Genomic DNA, 16,905 nt, shown 5'->3' with positions numbered 1-16,905 from the left:
CTTTATTCAACCACAAGTGGACACAGGAACCTTTCAACCAAAACCTGTCTTTGTGAAGACAAATTTTGAGGCAGAGAACCCAAGGTGTTCCAGACTCTTTTTTATTATTTTATTTCTTCGCGTTAAATCCAAATATTCTGTAGCTCAGTAGTATATCTTATCTCACTCCTACATCCTTATAGAGATCTATACAGAATTTAGGATAGACTTAGGTTTATCGTGTTGGATCAGAATTGTTTCTGAAATGTACCTACCTTCTGTGTGCTGTAGAAAGGGTCAAGGTCCTCCAAGGGAGTCCCAAGTAGTTCTGGTGGAGGATCTCCATAGATAAGTGGTAGATTTTTGCCAGCTTCAAGTCCATTGTTTGGATTTAATATCTGATCTTCAAGCACCTCAACCTGCTTGGCTTTGCGTGCAAGGTCCTCTTCAATGTTCTTCTCGAGTCGCGCAAAGGACTCTCTGGTAAATGGCCGCAAACTGTCAGGACCGGGAGGAAGCATTTTGACAACCATATTCTCATTCTGTATTTAGGTATGAGGTTTGATTTGGTGAGTCTTCCACTTAACACGAAATCTGAAAGAACAGCCAAAAATTTCCATGGTGAGATTCACACGCATTAAAGAGTTCCACCAATTTTTGTTGAGTTATTTTTTTATATCAGTCTCTAATAGACTTGTTCAGTTCAGCCAAACCATTATGTCTGAAAATTAAATTGCGTTTGGAATGTTCGACACTCATTCATTAGGCTTATTCGAACATCATCCATAAAAATATTCAGGGCAATGATTTGGGCAACCTAAAGATAGGTGCAAAAATTGGCCAATTAGTGTACTGCAAAACATATACATTATATAAATACACTAATAGGTACATTGTCCACTCTATTGTTCACTTCTCATTTGATCTGCAATTACAATGACATTTAGTGGATGTCCCCAGCCATTTCTCATCTTTTTTTTCCTTCAATTATTTCTTTTATTTGGCGGCATTGGGCAGAACTCCAAAAGCAAACAAAGTTGCTCATTTATCACACTAACTGTTTTCTCAGTTATTCCATATCTTTGGAGATACAGAATTCGGCCAATCCCTCGATCGGTCAAATTGAAACTAATGGCACTTGGGCCGAAACCAAATACACAAGTCCAGCCAATAATGGGACAATAACACTTAAAACATAACAGTTGAACCTAATCATTTAGGTAATAAAAATTGCTGAGGAATAAGCTGGCGCTATATAAATAGCAATACTAAAAATAATAATATCTTTATTTTCATTCGTTCACTATTTCCAGTATGTAAAGTATGTTGTACACTATCCTTGTAGACATGAAAGCCTTGTCTTGTGAATAGAGATGTCCCGAATAGTTAGTTGGCGAATAGTTCCTGGCGAACATAGCTTGTTCGCGTTCGCCACGGCGGGCGAACATATGCAATGTTCAGTCTGCCCCCTATTCGTCATCATTGAGTAAACTTTACACAAAATACAAAAGTATACGGTGAAAAGATAATCTGCACTCTGGTGCTACAATCACCCTAGTGGGCCACAATAAACCACTAGAAAGAACACAAGTGATAAAATAAAGAATAGTGGTGAGAGCACTCAAATAAAAAAACAGATAATATTACCCACTTGTAGGATAACACTAAAAGGGAAAAAAACACAATATAGGGTAATAACGTCAAATTAAATAAAATTAAAAAAAAAGGGCAAATTACACTCACAAACGAGGAGCCAATTAGAAGCTGGCCCAAGCTACACGCCTTGAACAGAAGAAAAACTCCCAGAGACTGGAACAGGGACGAATTATAATGGGTGTCTTCCCAGGGTAAGTGCAAAACACAGGAACGCAGGTTGTAGATTGCACACCAAATTTAATATAAATTCTTAGAACAAAACAAACTAAAATTGTTGAAACGAAAAAATAATAATAAACTTAAATTAGGAAAGTCCCATAAAACTTGAAATAAATGTCCCAAAACGTCCTCCGGGTCCACCTTACGCGTTTCGGCACAAAGCCTTCATCAGAGGTGCTGTCTTCTGTTCTGGCATGAAGTTCCTTTTAAATCTTATTCTTGGCGCCGTTTTCGCCGATCACCGGCACTTCTCTTCCGGGTTCCGGCGTCAGGACGTCCTGCGTCATCACGTCCTGACGCTGCTACTAGTTTCGGCGAGGATGACGTGTAGGAAACATCCTCCATTAAAACCAATGTAATTACAACGTAAAACATCAGGAATATTAGAAAAGTCCCTCAAACATCAAATTAATACAGAGGGGGGAAGAGAAGGGAACATATTTAAATAAAAAATATTAAATACAACTTCCCTCCACACCTTACATTAAAAATACATATAGTATACATGTTACTAATGAATAAACCTTATCCATAGAAATATAATAAAATCCAAATCACAGAGAGAGGATAAAACAAGAGTAGAATTAGTACACATTGGGTAAAAATATAAAATATTTAACCACTTATGGACCATGGTCCCCAAATAGATAATCACAGGTCCTGAACCAACTGGATATTTCTATTAGAGAAATACAATCCCAGTTAGAACCTTTTAAAGATATGGACGAATTAAATGAAATCATAGACCTAATGATTAAAAAAATTAAAAATATTGAAAGCAAGGTTATAGAGAATAAAAAGAGAAAAATGCAGCGAGACCAGGAGGACTATAAGAGTGGAAATATTAGGCCCTCTCAGAAAGAAAACTATCAAAAAAAGAGATTTACCTCCACGGTTAAATATGATAGGAGATATAATAGTCCTAATAATAGGAGAACCAAGTTTGATTTAAAACCAATACAAGAAGTAGTACCTAGATGGAGATCTCAGACTAGGAGAGAAATAGGAAGTCCACAGAAGCAATATGTGTCAGGATCGGGACAGGGATCCAACACGCAGAGTACAAACAGTAGAAAGGTACGTATACCGGGCCTTAGAATGGCCGGACTAACGTACAGAGAATAACAGAGAATGGTCAGAGACAAGCCGAGGTCGAGGGAACGAGAAGACAGGTAAGCGAGAGACAAGCCGGGTCAGAGGGATAACAGAGAAAAGTAGAATAGTACAACAAGCCGGGTCAGAACCAAAGAGAATACTAGAATACAAGAGCACTGAGTGACTAGACAAGCTAGAACCACGACAGGGCAATGAGCTGACGAGAGAAGCAAGCTTAAATACCCTGAGTCCGGAGAGTAGACACGCCTCCGATGGGTGCTGATAGGATAAAGCCAATAGAGTGACAGGTCGCTCGGGATAGCGTGAAGACGTCACGTATCGAGCGTCATGTTAGAAAAGGAAGCGGATCCCTTGCGGCCAGCGTTAGAATGACTGGATGGAGCGCGAGGAACGGGAGAAAGGGCCTGTCTAGACGGATAAACAACTAAGTCTCTACCCTTCTCAAAGGTAGAGACCTCAGGTACCCTGACAGTACCCCCTCTCTCAGATACGCCCACCGGGCGGAAGGAACCGGGACGAGATGGGAAGCGGGAGTGAAACGCCCTGCGGAGACGGGGAGCATGAACGTCCTCCTGAGGTACCCAACTCCTCTCCTCAGGACCATATCCCTTCCAGTTGACCAGATACTGTAATCTTCCCCGAGAGAATCGGGAATTGATAATGGAGTTGACCTCGTACTCCTCCTGACCGTCCACCTGAACCGGACGAGGTGAGGAAACCGTAGAGGAGAATCTGTTGCAAATCAGTGGTTTCAGCAAAGACACATGAAAGGAGTTGGGAATACGTAAGGCCGATGGCAGAGCTAGGCGATACGCAACCGGGTTGATACGAGACAAAACCCTGTAAGGGCCTATGTACCGAGGCGCAAATTTCATAGAGGGGACTTTTAAACGAATGTTCTTAGTACTCAGCCATACTCTATCCCCAGGAACAAAAACTGGAGCCGCCCTTCTGTGTTTATCAGCGTGTTTTTTGAACAACATAGAATTATGCAGGAGAATTTGACGAGTCTGATCCCACAACTTCTTCAGATTGGCGACATGATCATCAACCGACGGTACTCCTTGGGAAGAAGAGACCGAAGGAAAAATGGAAGGATGAAAGCCATAGTTCATGAAGAAGGGGCTAGAACGAGTAGAATCACAAACGAGATTATTGTGTGCGAACTCTGCCCAAGGAATCAAACCGACCCAATCATCCTGGTGTTCGGAAACAAAGCAGCGCAGATATTTTTCAATCTTTTGATTAGTACGCTCAGCGGCTCCGTTAGACTGAGGGTGATATGCAGAGGAAAAGTTCAATTTGATACCTAATTGAGAACAGAAGGATCTCCAGAATCGTGAGACAAATTGAGAGCCTCTATCAGAAACGATTTCAGAAGGTATCCCATGTAAGCGAAAAACTTCTCTCGCAAAAATCTCCGCCAATTCAGGAGACGTGGGGAGTTTAGGTAACGGCACAAAATGAGCCATCTTAGTGAATCTATCCACCACCGTGAGAATAACAGTCTGTCTCTTGGAAGCAGGTAAATCCACAATAAAGTCCATGGCCAAACAGGACCATGGTTTCTCCGGAATGTTCAAGGGGAGCAACAAACCACAAGGAGATGCGTGAGGCTGTTTAGTCCTGGTACAAGTCTCACAAGCTCCGATGAACTCCTTAATATCCTTTCGTAAGGAAGGCCACCAGAAATCCTTGGAGATCAGGGAATAAGTCTTGCGAATGCCAGGATGACCAGCCACCTTGCTTTCGTGGAAACATTGTAAGAGCTCCAGTTGGAGTTCAGGAGGAACAAATTTTCTTCCCTCAGGGGTCTGTCCAGGTGCCAGATGTTGTAAGTTCAAGATCTGAGCAAGCAACGGAGAATGGATTTTGAGACTTGTGTTAGCAATAATATTGCATTGGGGTACTATAGAGGACAGAACCGGTTCAGAAGAAGCCAGAGGTTCATATTGACGAGATAGAGCATCGGCTTTAGAATTCTTTGAACCAGGCCTAAAAGTAAGAACGTAATTGAAATGGGTGAGGAATAACGACCAACGAGCTTGCCTGGAAGACAATCGCTTGGCCTCTCCAATATAGGACAAGTTCTTGTGATCCGTTAAAATAGTAACAGGATGTAATGTCCCTTCCAATAAATGTCTCCATTCTTTCAAAGCCTTGATAACAGCTAGTAGTTCTCTGTCACCAATGTCATATCTGCTCTCCGCACCAGACAATTTTTTAGAAAAAAATCCACATGGATGTAACGGTTTATCCACACCTAGCCTTTGGGATAGGATGGCACCTATGCCAGTCTCTGAGGCGTCTACCTCAAGTAGGAAAGGAAGAGTGGTATTAGGGTGAACTAAAATTGGGGCGGAAGCAAAAAGCTCCTTGAGAGTTTTGAAAGCAAGGAGAGCTTCCGTAGACCAATTCTTAGTATCAGCCCCCTGTTTGGTCATATTGGTGATGGGCGCAATAATAGAAGAATATCCCTTAATAAAGCGCCTATAATAATTGGAGAACCCAATAAATCTCTGAACGGCCTTAAGACCCTTGGGTAGAGGCCAATCCAGAATGGACTGGAGTTTATCCGGGTCCATCTTAAATCCCTCCCCAGAGATCACATAACCGAGGAAGTTTACTTGGGATTGATCGAAACTACATTTCTCCAATTTGCAGTACAGACCATGTTGAAGAAGTTTGTGCAAAACCCTTCTGACCTGTTCGTGGTGAGTCTCAATCTCTCTAGAATGTATGAGTATATCGTCCAGGTATACAATAACACACTCATGCTGAAATTCCCTAAGAACCTCATTTATCAGATCCTGGAATACAGCCGGTGCATTACATAACCCAAAAGGCATTACTGTATATTCATAGTGACCGTATCGAGTATTGAATGCCGTCATCCACTCGTGTCCCTGCTGGACTCTCACCAAGTTATATGCCCCTCTGAGATCTAACTTGGTGAAAATGTTAGAACCCTTTAAACGATCAAAGAGTTCGGTAATCAAAGGAATGGGATAAGCATTCCTAATGGTTATCTTGTTCAAACCTCGATAATCAATACAAGGCCTAAGTGTACCATCCTTCTTTTTAACAAAAAAAAATCCAGCCCCGGCAGGGGAGGAGGATCTCCTAATAAATCCCTTGTCTAAATTCTCGTGAATATACTCCTCTAGAACTGAATTCTCTTTAGTAGATAACGGGTATACATGCCCCCTGGGAGGCATGGTACCAGGGAGTAAGTTAATTTTGCAATCAAAGGATCTGTGTGGAGGTAAGGTATCGGCTCTCTTTTTATCAAATACTGCCTTTAAATCCAGGTACTGAGGCGGTATTTGTGTCTCTGTAGGATTAGAGGAGTTAGCCGACGTGTTAGCCAGGCAAAGAGGTGAGACCTTCCGCAAACATTTCTCTTGACAATTCTGACCCCATGAAACTATCTCCCCTAACTCCCAATTAATGATAGGGTTATGTCTCTTTAACCAGGAGTACCCCAGGACTATGGGAATAGAAGGAGAGGAAATGATCAACAGGGATAGGTCTTCCTCATGCAAGATACCAACAGTTAAATTAACAGGTATGGTCTCACGGAAAATAACAGGCTCAAGTAAAGGTCTACCATCTATGGCCTCAACGGCCAGGGGTGTCTCCCTTAACTGGGATGGGATAGTATGCTTGTTAACAAAAACTTGATCGATAAAGCTCTCAGCGGCTCCAGAATCGATCAAAGCCATGGTTTTTACTACTCCCTTCTCCCAAGTCAAAGAAACGGGTAACAGAAGCCTGTGATCTTTATAATTGTGAACAGAGGACAAAATAGATACACCCAAGGCCTGTCCTCTAGAGAAACTTAGGTGCGAGCGTTTCCCGAACGATTGGGACAATTTAGGCGTAAATGACCTCTGACTCCACAGTACATACATAAACCCTCCCTTCTCCTGTACTGTCTCTCCTCCTCTGTGAGGTGAGTATTACCTATCTGCATAGGCTCCGGGAAACGTGAGGTTTCGATCTCAGAATTTTGAAATGAAGGAGCTAGTTTAAAGGAGGGTCTACGAGTCCTATCTCGAGTGTTCTGCCTCTCTCTTAAGCGTTCATCAATGCGAGAGATAAAAGAAATTAAATCCTCCAAATTCTCAGGGAGCTCTCTAGTAGCGACCTCGTCAAGGATTACATCTGATAACCCATTTAAAAATACATCTATATAAGCCTGTTCGTTCCACTTAACTTCTGCCGCCAAGGATCTGAACTCTAGTGCATAATCCACAAGTGTTCGATTTTCCTGTCTAAGGCGCAACAGTAATCTAGCTGCATTGACCTTCCTACCAGGGGGGTCAAAAGTTCTTTTAAAAGCAGCTACAAAGGCATTATAGTTATAGACTAACGGGTTATCATTCTCCCATAAAGGATTAGCCCATCTCAGAGCCTTCTCAATGAGTAACGTAACAATAAATCCAACCTTCGCTCTATCTGTAGGATAAGAGCGGGGTTGTAATTCGAAATGGATGCTGATCTGGTTCAAAAAGCCACGACACTTCTCAGGAGAACCGCCATAACGTACTGGTGGAGTAATACGAGAAGAAGCACCTACAGTGGCTACTTCTAGTCCTGAACTTACAGGAGAGATCGAAGGAGTACGTGTCTCCTCTGGTGGGTTACTAGCACGAGACAATAGCGCCTGTAGTGCTAGGGCCATCTGATCCATCCTGTGTTCCATGGCTTCAAACCTGGGGTCGGAAGAACCAAGCTGACTGTTTGTACCTGCAGGATCCATTGGCCCTGTCGTAATGTCAGGATCGGGACAGGGATCCAACACGCAGAGTACAAACAGTAGAAAGGTACGTATACCGGGCCTTAGAATGGCCGGACTAACGTACAGAGAATAACAGAGAATGGTCAGAGACAAGCCGAGGTCGAGGGAACGAGAAGACAGGTAAGCGAGAGACAAGCCGGGTCAGAGGGATAACAGAGAAAAGTAGAATAGTACAACAAGCCGGGTCAGAACCAAAGAGAATACTAGAATACAAGAGCACTGAGTGACTAGACAAGCTAGAACCACGACAGGGCAATGAGCTGACGAGAGAAGCAAGCTTAAATACCCTGAGTCCGGAGAGTAGACACGCCTCCGATGGGTGCTGATAGGATAAAGCCAATAGAGTGACAGGTCGCTCGGGATAGCGTGAAGACGTCACGTATCGAGCGTCATGTTAGAAAAGGAAGCGGATCCCTTGCGGCCAGCGTTAGAATGACTGGATGGAGCGCGAGGAACGGGAGAAATGGCCTGTCTAGACGGATAAACAACTAAGTCTCTACCCTTCTCAAAGGTAGAGACCTCAGGTACCCTGACAATATGCTCAAGAAGGCAAATGGACTGAAGTCCGATATAAAAGACAGAGGAAACCAACAGACAGGTATACTAATGAAAATAGGACAACATTCATTAGGACTCCAAAAAAGAAAGACATCTTTGAGACTTCGAACAGATTTGACCATCTGAAAAACAGGAATACAGATGATTTTTTAGGAGTGAGACCCCTAGAAATGAGGGAGAGAGGGAAAACCCATACCCCCCTAAAAAGATCAAGGGAGTTAGGAGAGGAGGAAACAGAGGTAAGGGAAAAGGGGGAGAAAAAAAGAAGGAACGAAAACTTCTGGAGGAAATAAGCGCAGATAACAAGGGTGATAATTTTAGAATTTTTAATTTATCACAAAAGGTATTAACAGATGCACACATGAGTATTTTTAAAAAGGGTTTTAAATTTGCCCCTAGCTGCAATTTAGATAAGTTTAATTCTTTTTTAGATGTCAACAGATTTTTAAGGAAATTAAGTCTTAAGAAATTTTTTAAGGACTCAGTTGAAAATAAAACAAATGATATTAATGATACTTTTATTCATACTGATTTTAAGAAAAAATCTTCATTTTACCCTATTAACTATAAATCTGACGTAATGAGAACCTTTGAAAAACTATGCTGTACAGATATTAAAAAGATAAAATCCATTAGCAAATTTCAAGAGAATCTAACAAAAAAAGAGAAAACAGCAATGAAAGATTTAAAAACAGACAAATCAATCGTTATTAAACCAGCGGATAAGGGAGGGGGGGTGGTCGTATGGGATAGAAAGAGGTATTTACAAGAAATCAACAGACAGCTTGAAGATGAGAAAACGTACAAAGAATTAAAACATAACCCCCTTCCGGACATTCAATTATAAAGAGCTTTTAGATGAAGGCGTAGAAACAGGGATTCTAACAAAAAAGGAGTATGAATTTTTAAATATTAAATACCCTAGAATCCCTGTGATCTACATATTACCCAAGGTACATAAAGACACTGAAAATCCCCCAGGGAGACCCATTGTGTCGGGAATAGGGTCCCTGTTATCCCCTTTATCCCAATATATAGATCGATTCCTCCAAAAAAAAGTAATAGGATGTCCAGCTTATCTAAAAGATACCATGAGCCTCCTCCAAATTTTAGATGATTTTATATGGGAGGAGGATTTTATCATGGCAACGTGCAACGTAAAGAGTCTGTACACAATTATAGATTATGAAAGAGGATGTGAGGCAGTGAAATTTTATCTTGAAAAATCAGGAGAAATGGACAGTATTCAAATAGAGTTTTTAATTAAATGTATTTATTTCATTTTAACTAATAATTTTTTCTGGTTTGAAAGTAAGTTTTACCTACAGATTTTAGGAACTACAATGGGGACCAGATTTGCCCCGAGTTATGCAAATCTCTTCATGTCTTTTTGGGAAGAACAATATATTTATTCCCAATCAGAACACGGGGCAAATCTGGTCCTCTATAAAAGGTATATTGACGATATTTTTATAATTTGGAAAGGGAATAGGGAATCCCTAGAAAATTTTATCCTCACTCTTAACTGTAATTCCTTTAATATTAACATGAAATCAGCAGAGAAAGTGTCAACTTTTTAGATCTTTTAATTTACATCGAGAATAATAAAATGAAAAGTAAAACTTTTTTTAAGAGTGTGGATGTTAACAGTTTTATATATTTAAAAAGTTGCCATTTTAAACCTTGGTTAACTAACATTCCAAAAGGCCAGTTTTTGCGACTTAAGAGAAATTGTACAGAAGAAGAGGAATTTTTTAACCAGGCCAAAATTTTAAAGACAAAATTTATTGAGAAAGGGTATATTAAAGAGGATTTAGACACCATTGAAAAAGAAATCGCGGAAAGAGACAGACAGCCTCTACTAAAATATAAAGAGAAAAAAGACCCTAACGAGAGACAATATCAGAATGAGGTGATCCCTTTTATTTTCAATTTTAGCTCAAATAATGGAATTCTACAAAAAATAGTTAGAAAACACTGGTATGTTTTAAAAGAAGATTCAGATGCAGTCCCGTTTTTAAGTTTTAAACCGAAGTTTATTTTTAGAGGGGCAAATAATTTTAAGCAGTTATTAACAAATAGTTTTTTAGATAAAGAAAAAGCAGAAAACAAATCATTTTTGAAGGGGAGTAAAGGCTACCATTATTGTGGTATATGTCAAGGATGTAGTTTTAGAACAAATAAAAATAGAAAAGTCTCTCAGTTTACCTCACTAGTTACTAAAAAAGAATATAAAATTAATACGTTTATGAATTGTTCGAGCAAAGGGGTAATCTATTTGCTTACTTGCCAATGTGGTTTTCAATATATTGGCAAGACCATACGTAACCTTAAAACCCGGATCAGAGAACATATTTACAATATAAAACGCAAATTTTTAAACCATAACGTATCAAAACACTTTGCTGAGGTACACAATGGGGACCCAAGAGGCATAGATTTTATGGGGATCGATATTATCACAACACATTGGAGAGGGGGAGATAAAGAGTATAATCTAGGATATGCCGAGATGAAATGGATGTTTGAAATGGAGACCATGGTTCCCAATGGGTTAAATATTGATTTTGAAATTAATAAATACATCTGATTATCTATTTGGGGACCATGGTCCATAAGTGGTTAAATATTTTATATTTTTACCCAATGTGTACTAATTCTACTCTTGTTTTATCCTCTCTCTGTGATTTGGATTTTATTATATTTCTATGGATAAGGTTTATTCATTAGTAACATGTATACTATATGTATTTTTAATGTAAGGTGTGGAGGGAAGTTGTATTTAATATTTTTTATTTAAATATGTTCCCTTCTCTTCCCCCCTCTGTATTAATTTGATGTTTGAGGGACTTTTCTAATATTCCTGATGTTTTACGTTGTAATTACATTGGTTTTAATGGAGGACGTTTCCTACACGTCATCCTCGCCGAAACTAGTAGCAGCGTCAGGACGTGATGACGCAGGACGTCCTGACGCCGGAACCCGGAAGAGAAGTGCCGGTGATCGGCGAAAACGGCGCCAAGAATAAGATTTAAAAGGAACTTCATGCCAGAACAGAAGACAGCACCTCTGATGAAGGCTTTGTGCCGAAACGCGTAAGGTGGACCCGGAGGACGTTTTGGGACATTTATTTCAAGTTTTATGGGACTTTCCTAATTTAAGTTTATTATTATTTTTTCGTTTCAACAATTTTAGTTTGTTTTGTTCTAAGAATTTATATTAAATTTGGTGTGCAATCTACATCCTGCGTTCCTGTGTTTTGCACTTACCCTGGGAAGACACCCATTATAATTCGTCCCTGTTCCAGTGTCTGGGAGTTTTTCTTCTGTTCAAGGCGTGTAGCTTGGGCCAGCTTCTAATTGGCTCCTCGTTTGTGAGTGTAATTTGCCCTTTTTTTTTTAAATTTTATTTAATTTGACGTTATTACCCTATATTGTGTTTTTTTCCCTTTTAGTGTTATCCTACAAGTGGGTAATATTATCTGTTTTTTTATTTGAGTGCTCTCACCACTATTCTTTATTTTATCAATTGAGTAAACTTTGACCCTGTACCTCACAGTCAGCAGACCCATTCCAGCCAATCAGCAGCAGACCCTCCCTCCCAGACCCTCCCACCTCCTGGACAGCATCCATTTTAGATTCATTCGGAAGCTGCATTCTTTTTTTTTTTTTTTAGACAGAAGTGTGTTATATTTGAGCATGCTAGGCTGAACATGCGTATATCATGGCTAGTTGCACTGAGGGTATGAGTATATAGCAGTACATTGTTGTGAAAGATGGCTGTCATGTTTAGGGTGTAGCTTGCACATTATCAACTGTGTATTTATATCAGCAGCTCCACCACTAGTTATAAATCAAGTGTGAGTCGCCCCATGAGATGAGACTAGTGAATAACATAATACATGAACGGTTAAGGTAAAGGCATGTAAGGAACTACGACAATAAACTCTTTAGGAGGTGAAATAATGACATGTTTAAACGCTTGCTACTTTACGATTAGTTAATGTGCAGAGAGCAGTTCATGTGATCAAAGGCATGGTGTGGAGGGTCGGCTATAGTGGGACATGCTTGGCAGGCTGCTGTTTACTGCTTGTGCTCATCCGATCCCTTCTGGGCGCCAGGTGCAGACCCTGGGAGTCCCTGATACCTGGAACAACAAAGACAAGTCTCTGGCTGAGTGCCGGGTTCACGGCTTGAGGTGGTGGAAGCTTGTTTTGTCGGGTGGTCGGATCTGTCCCGGTGGTGCTTCATGTCCGGTGCGGGATTGTGGTGGCTTAAGGTGGAGGCGAGTGCTTGACATGGGGCAGGCTCTGCATTTCTGTTTGTGCCTCCGGTCCCGTCTTCGACGCCTTTTGCGTTGGTGGATTTTAATGGGGACTGCTTCGCTTAGCTGTGGTGGAGCTTGTTGGGGCTGTGGTGGAGCTTGTTGGGGCTTCTTGCTTGTTATTTGCTTCCAAAATTGATTAAAGAGTCTGTCCAGCTTAGACTCAATATCCTGCCATGCTTTGCTGGTACCAGGAGGACACGCGGCTGCCGCCATATTGGGAGAGTCGCAGATCAGCCTGGGCAGCTGTGCTCTGTGCGTCCATTAACTCCAGACAGCCTCTAAGGGGTGGACCGGGATAAACCCCACCGGTCCGAGGGGGGGGGGGGGGTAACGGAACTCCTGCGGGGAAGTAGCTGCTCCTGGGCATCCCGCCCGCTACACTTGCCACGCGGAGGTAAGTAAGACTCTGTCGAGTTGCTGACCGCTATTAAGCATGTCGGGTCGGTCAGGTAGGAGCAACATTGCTGGGTCATCCCCTTCTGGTGTGAAATTCACTTGTTGATAGCTGCTTAAAGTGAGATATTGAGGGAGCTCACACGAAGTGCGTCTTTCCTCCATGACAGCTAGGCCCCGCCCCCGGAAGCTGCATACTTAGTGAGAGGAGGGACAGTGTAGCTGCTGCTGATTTATTAGGGAAATCGATAGCTAGGCTAGTGTATTCAGTGTCCACTACAGTCCTGAAGGACTCATCTGATCTCTGCTCTAAGGACAGCACCCCAAAAAGCCCTTTTTAGGGCTAGAACATCAGTCTGCTTTTTTTTTTCTGTGTAATCTAATTGAAGTTGCCTGCCTGCCAGCGTGTGTGTCAGGCTCACAGCGTATACTGTGCCCACTTGCCCAGTGCCACCACTCATATCTGGTGTCACAATAGCTTGCATTTAAAAAAAACAAAACTTTTTTGACTGTAATATAATAGCAGCCAGTTTCCTTCACACGTGTGCGTTTCAGGGCCTGCCAGGGCACAGTGTCACACCAGTGCAACTCATATCTGGTGTAACAGTAGTGTACATAAAAAAAAAAAATAGAAATTTGACTGTGAAATAATAGCAGTCAGTTTCCTTCACACATGTGCGTTTCAGGGCCTGCCAGGGCACAGTGTCACACCAGTGCAACTCATATCTGGTGTAACAGTAGTGTACATTTAAAAAAAAACAACACTTTTTTGACTGTGAAATAATAGCAGTCAGTTTCCTTCACGCGTGTGCGTTTTAGGGCCTGCCAGGGCACAGTGTCACACCAGTGCAACTCATATCTGGTGTAACAGTAGTGTACATAAAAAAAAAAAAAAATAGAAATTTGACTGTGAAATAATAGCAGTCAGTTTCCTTCACACATGTGCGTTTCAGGGCCTGCCAGGGCACAGTGTCACACCAGTGCAACTCATATCTGGTGTAACAGTAGTGTACATTAAAAAAAAAAAAAACACTTTTTTGACTGTGAAATAATAGCAGTCAGTTTCCTTCACACGTGTGCGTTTCAGGGCCTGCCAGGGCACAGTGTCACACCAGTGCAACTCATATCTGGTGTAACAGTAGTGTACATAAAAAAAAAAATAGAAATTTGACTGTGAAATAATAGCAGTCAGTTTCATTCACACATGTGCGTTTCAGGGCCTGCCAGGGCACAGTGTCACACCAGTGCAACTCATATCTGGTGTAACAGTAGTGTACATTTAAAAAAAACCCACTTTTTTGACTGTGAAATAATAGCAGTCAGTTTCCTTCACGCGTGTGCGTTTTAGAGCCTTCCAGGGCACAGTCTGGTGTAGTGTACATTAAAAAAAAAAAAACACTTTTTTGACTGTGAAATAATAGCAGTCAGTTTCCTTCACACGTGTGCGTTTCAGGGCCTGCCAGGGCACAGTGTCACACCAGTGCAACTCATATCTGGTGTAACAGTAGTGTACATAAAAAAAAAAATAGAAATTTGACTGTGAAATAATAGCAGTCAGTTTCATTCACACATGTGCGTTTCAGGGCCTGCCAGGGCACAGTGTCACACCAGTGCAACTCATATCTGGTGTAAAAGTAGTGTACATTTAAAAAAAACCCACTTTTTTGACTGTGAAATAATAGCAGTCAGTTTCCTTCACGCGTGTGCGTTTTAGAGCCTTCCAGGGCACAGTGTCACACCAGTGCAACTCATATCTGGTGTAACAGTAGTGTACATTAAAAAAAAAAAAAACTAGAAATTTGACTGTGAAATAATAGCAGTCAGTTTCCTTCACACGTGTGCGTTTCAGGGCCTGCCAGGGCACAGTGTCACACCAGTGCAACTCATATCTGGTGTAACAGTAGTGTACATTTAAAAAAAAAAATATTTGACTGTAATAGATTGAATAGCAGTTAGTTGTCTGCAAGCGTGTGTGTCAGGCCTACAGCGTCTACTCTGCCAACTTCTGCCAGTGCACAGTGCCACTCATATCTGTTGTCACAGTAGCTTGCACGCATAGTACCACTAATCGAAAAAAAATGACAGGCAGAGGCAGGCCACCCCGCAGGGGCCGTCGTGGGTGCTGTGATTCCCTTTGGCCCTAGAATAATGCCCAGTGTTCAGAGGCCACGTACCCTGAACTTGAAAAGTTACCACTCGCCCGCCTGCCGCCACCACCAACACTAGCACCACAGCCGCTTCACTTGATCTGTCAGAGGAGTTATTTACACATCAGTTGGAAGAAATGAGTGATGCGCAACCATTATTGCCAGAGGATGTAGATAACAGGGATATGTCTCAGTCAGGCAGCATTACACACATGGACGTCCGGTGTGATGATGTTGTACTTCCTTTGCTGAGTTGTCAGATACAAGTGAAGCGGTTGATGATGATGATGCGTCTGTGGATGTCACGTGGGTGCCCGCTAGAAGAGAAAAAGAACAGGGGGAAAGTTCAGATGGGGAGACAGAGAGGAGGAGGAGACGAGTTGGAAGCAGGGGGAGGTCGTCGCAAGGAGCTAGTGGCACAGTCAGACAGCATGCATCGGCACCCGGGGTCAGCCAGACAGCAGGCCAATCAACGCATGCTGTTGCCACCACCAGAATGCCGTCATTGCAGAGCTCAGCAGTGTGGAATTTTTTTTGTGTGTCTGCCTCTGACAACAGCGATGCCATTTGCAACCTGTGCCAAAAGAAACTGAGTCGTGGGAAGTCCAACACCCACCTAGGAACAACTGCTTTGCAAAGGCACATGATCGCACATCACAAACACCTATGGGATCAACACATGAGTACAAGCAGCACACAAACTCAAAGCCGCCATCCTCCTCCTGGTCCAGCATCTTCAGCCACGTCAACCACTGCTGTCCTCATTGCCCCCCTCAATCATCCGCCACTCCGTCTCTCGCCTTGAGCAGTTCCTGCTCATCTGCCCACAGTCAGGTGTCTGTCAAGGACATGTTTGAGCGTAAGAAGCCAATGTCACAAATTCACCCCCTTGCCCGGCATCTGACAGCTGGCTTGTCTGAACTCTTAGCCCACCAGCTTTTACCATACAAGCTGGTGGAGTCTGAGGCGTTCCCAAAATTTGTAGCTACTGGGACACCGCTGTGGAAGGTACCCGGACGAAATTTTTTTGCACAAAAGGCAATCCCCAACCTGTACTCGATTGTGCAAAAGGAAGTAATGGCATGTCTAGCACACAGTGTTGGGGCAAGGGTCCATCTGACCACTGATACGTGGTCTGCAAAGCATGGTCAGGGCAGGTATATCACCTACACTGCGCATTGGGTAAACCTGCTGACGGCTGCCAAGCATGGAATGCGTGGCTCTACAGAGGAGTTGGTGACACTGGCATGACTTGCAGGCAGGCCTGCTGCCACCTCCTCTACTCCTCCTACTCTATCCTCTTCCATAACCTCCTTGGCTGATTCCTCTTCTGCTGCTGCGTCTTGCTCCACATCAACGGCACCCCCCAGCTCCCCAGGTACTATTCCACATCCCGGATACGGCAGTGTCACGCCATCTTGGGGTTGACTTGCCTGAAAGCAGAGAGTCACACCGGACCAGCACTCCTGTCCGCCCTGAACGCACAGGTGGATCAGTGGCTGACTCCGCACCAACTGGATATCGGCAAAGTGGTTTGTGACAACGGAAGACATTTGTTGGCGGCATTGAATTTGGGCAAGTTGACACATGTGCCGTGCATGGCACATGTGTGTAATCTGATCGTACAACGCTTTGTGCATAAGTACCCAGGCTTACAGGACGTCCTGAAGCAGGCCAGAAAGGTGTGTGGCTATTTCAGGCGTTCCT

The 16,905-nt window shown here is 42.5% G+C and overlaps 1 protein-coding gene across 1 annotated transcript in view; it reads right to left on the bottom strand.

Annotated features, from left to right (window-relative positions):
- Positions 1-16,905, bottom strand: part of SCN4A (sodium voltage-gated channel alpha subunit 4) — a 141,951-nt gene that overhangs the window by 76,458 nt on the left and 48,588 nt on the right. The window contains exon 2 of the mRNA XM_063459375.1: positions 255-573. Within this exon, the coding sequence (XP_063315445.1) occupies positions 255-512 (258 nt within the window). The 5' untranslated portion in view covers positions 513-573. The remainder of the gene's footprint in view (positions 1-254; positions 574-16,905) is intronic.

This window comes from Pelobates fuscus, chromosome 6, assembly GCF_036172605.1.
Source record: "Pelobates fuscus isolate aPelFus1 chromosome 6, aPelFus1.pri, whole genome shotgun sequence".
NCBI lineage: Eukaryota > Metazoa > Chordata > Amphibia > Anura > Pelobatidae > Pelobates > Pelobates fuscus.
This window is presented reverse-complemented; position numbering and strand designations above follow the sequence as displayed.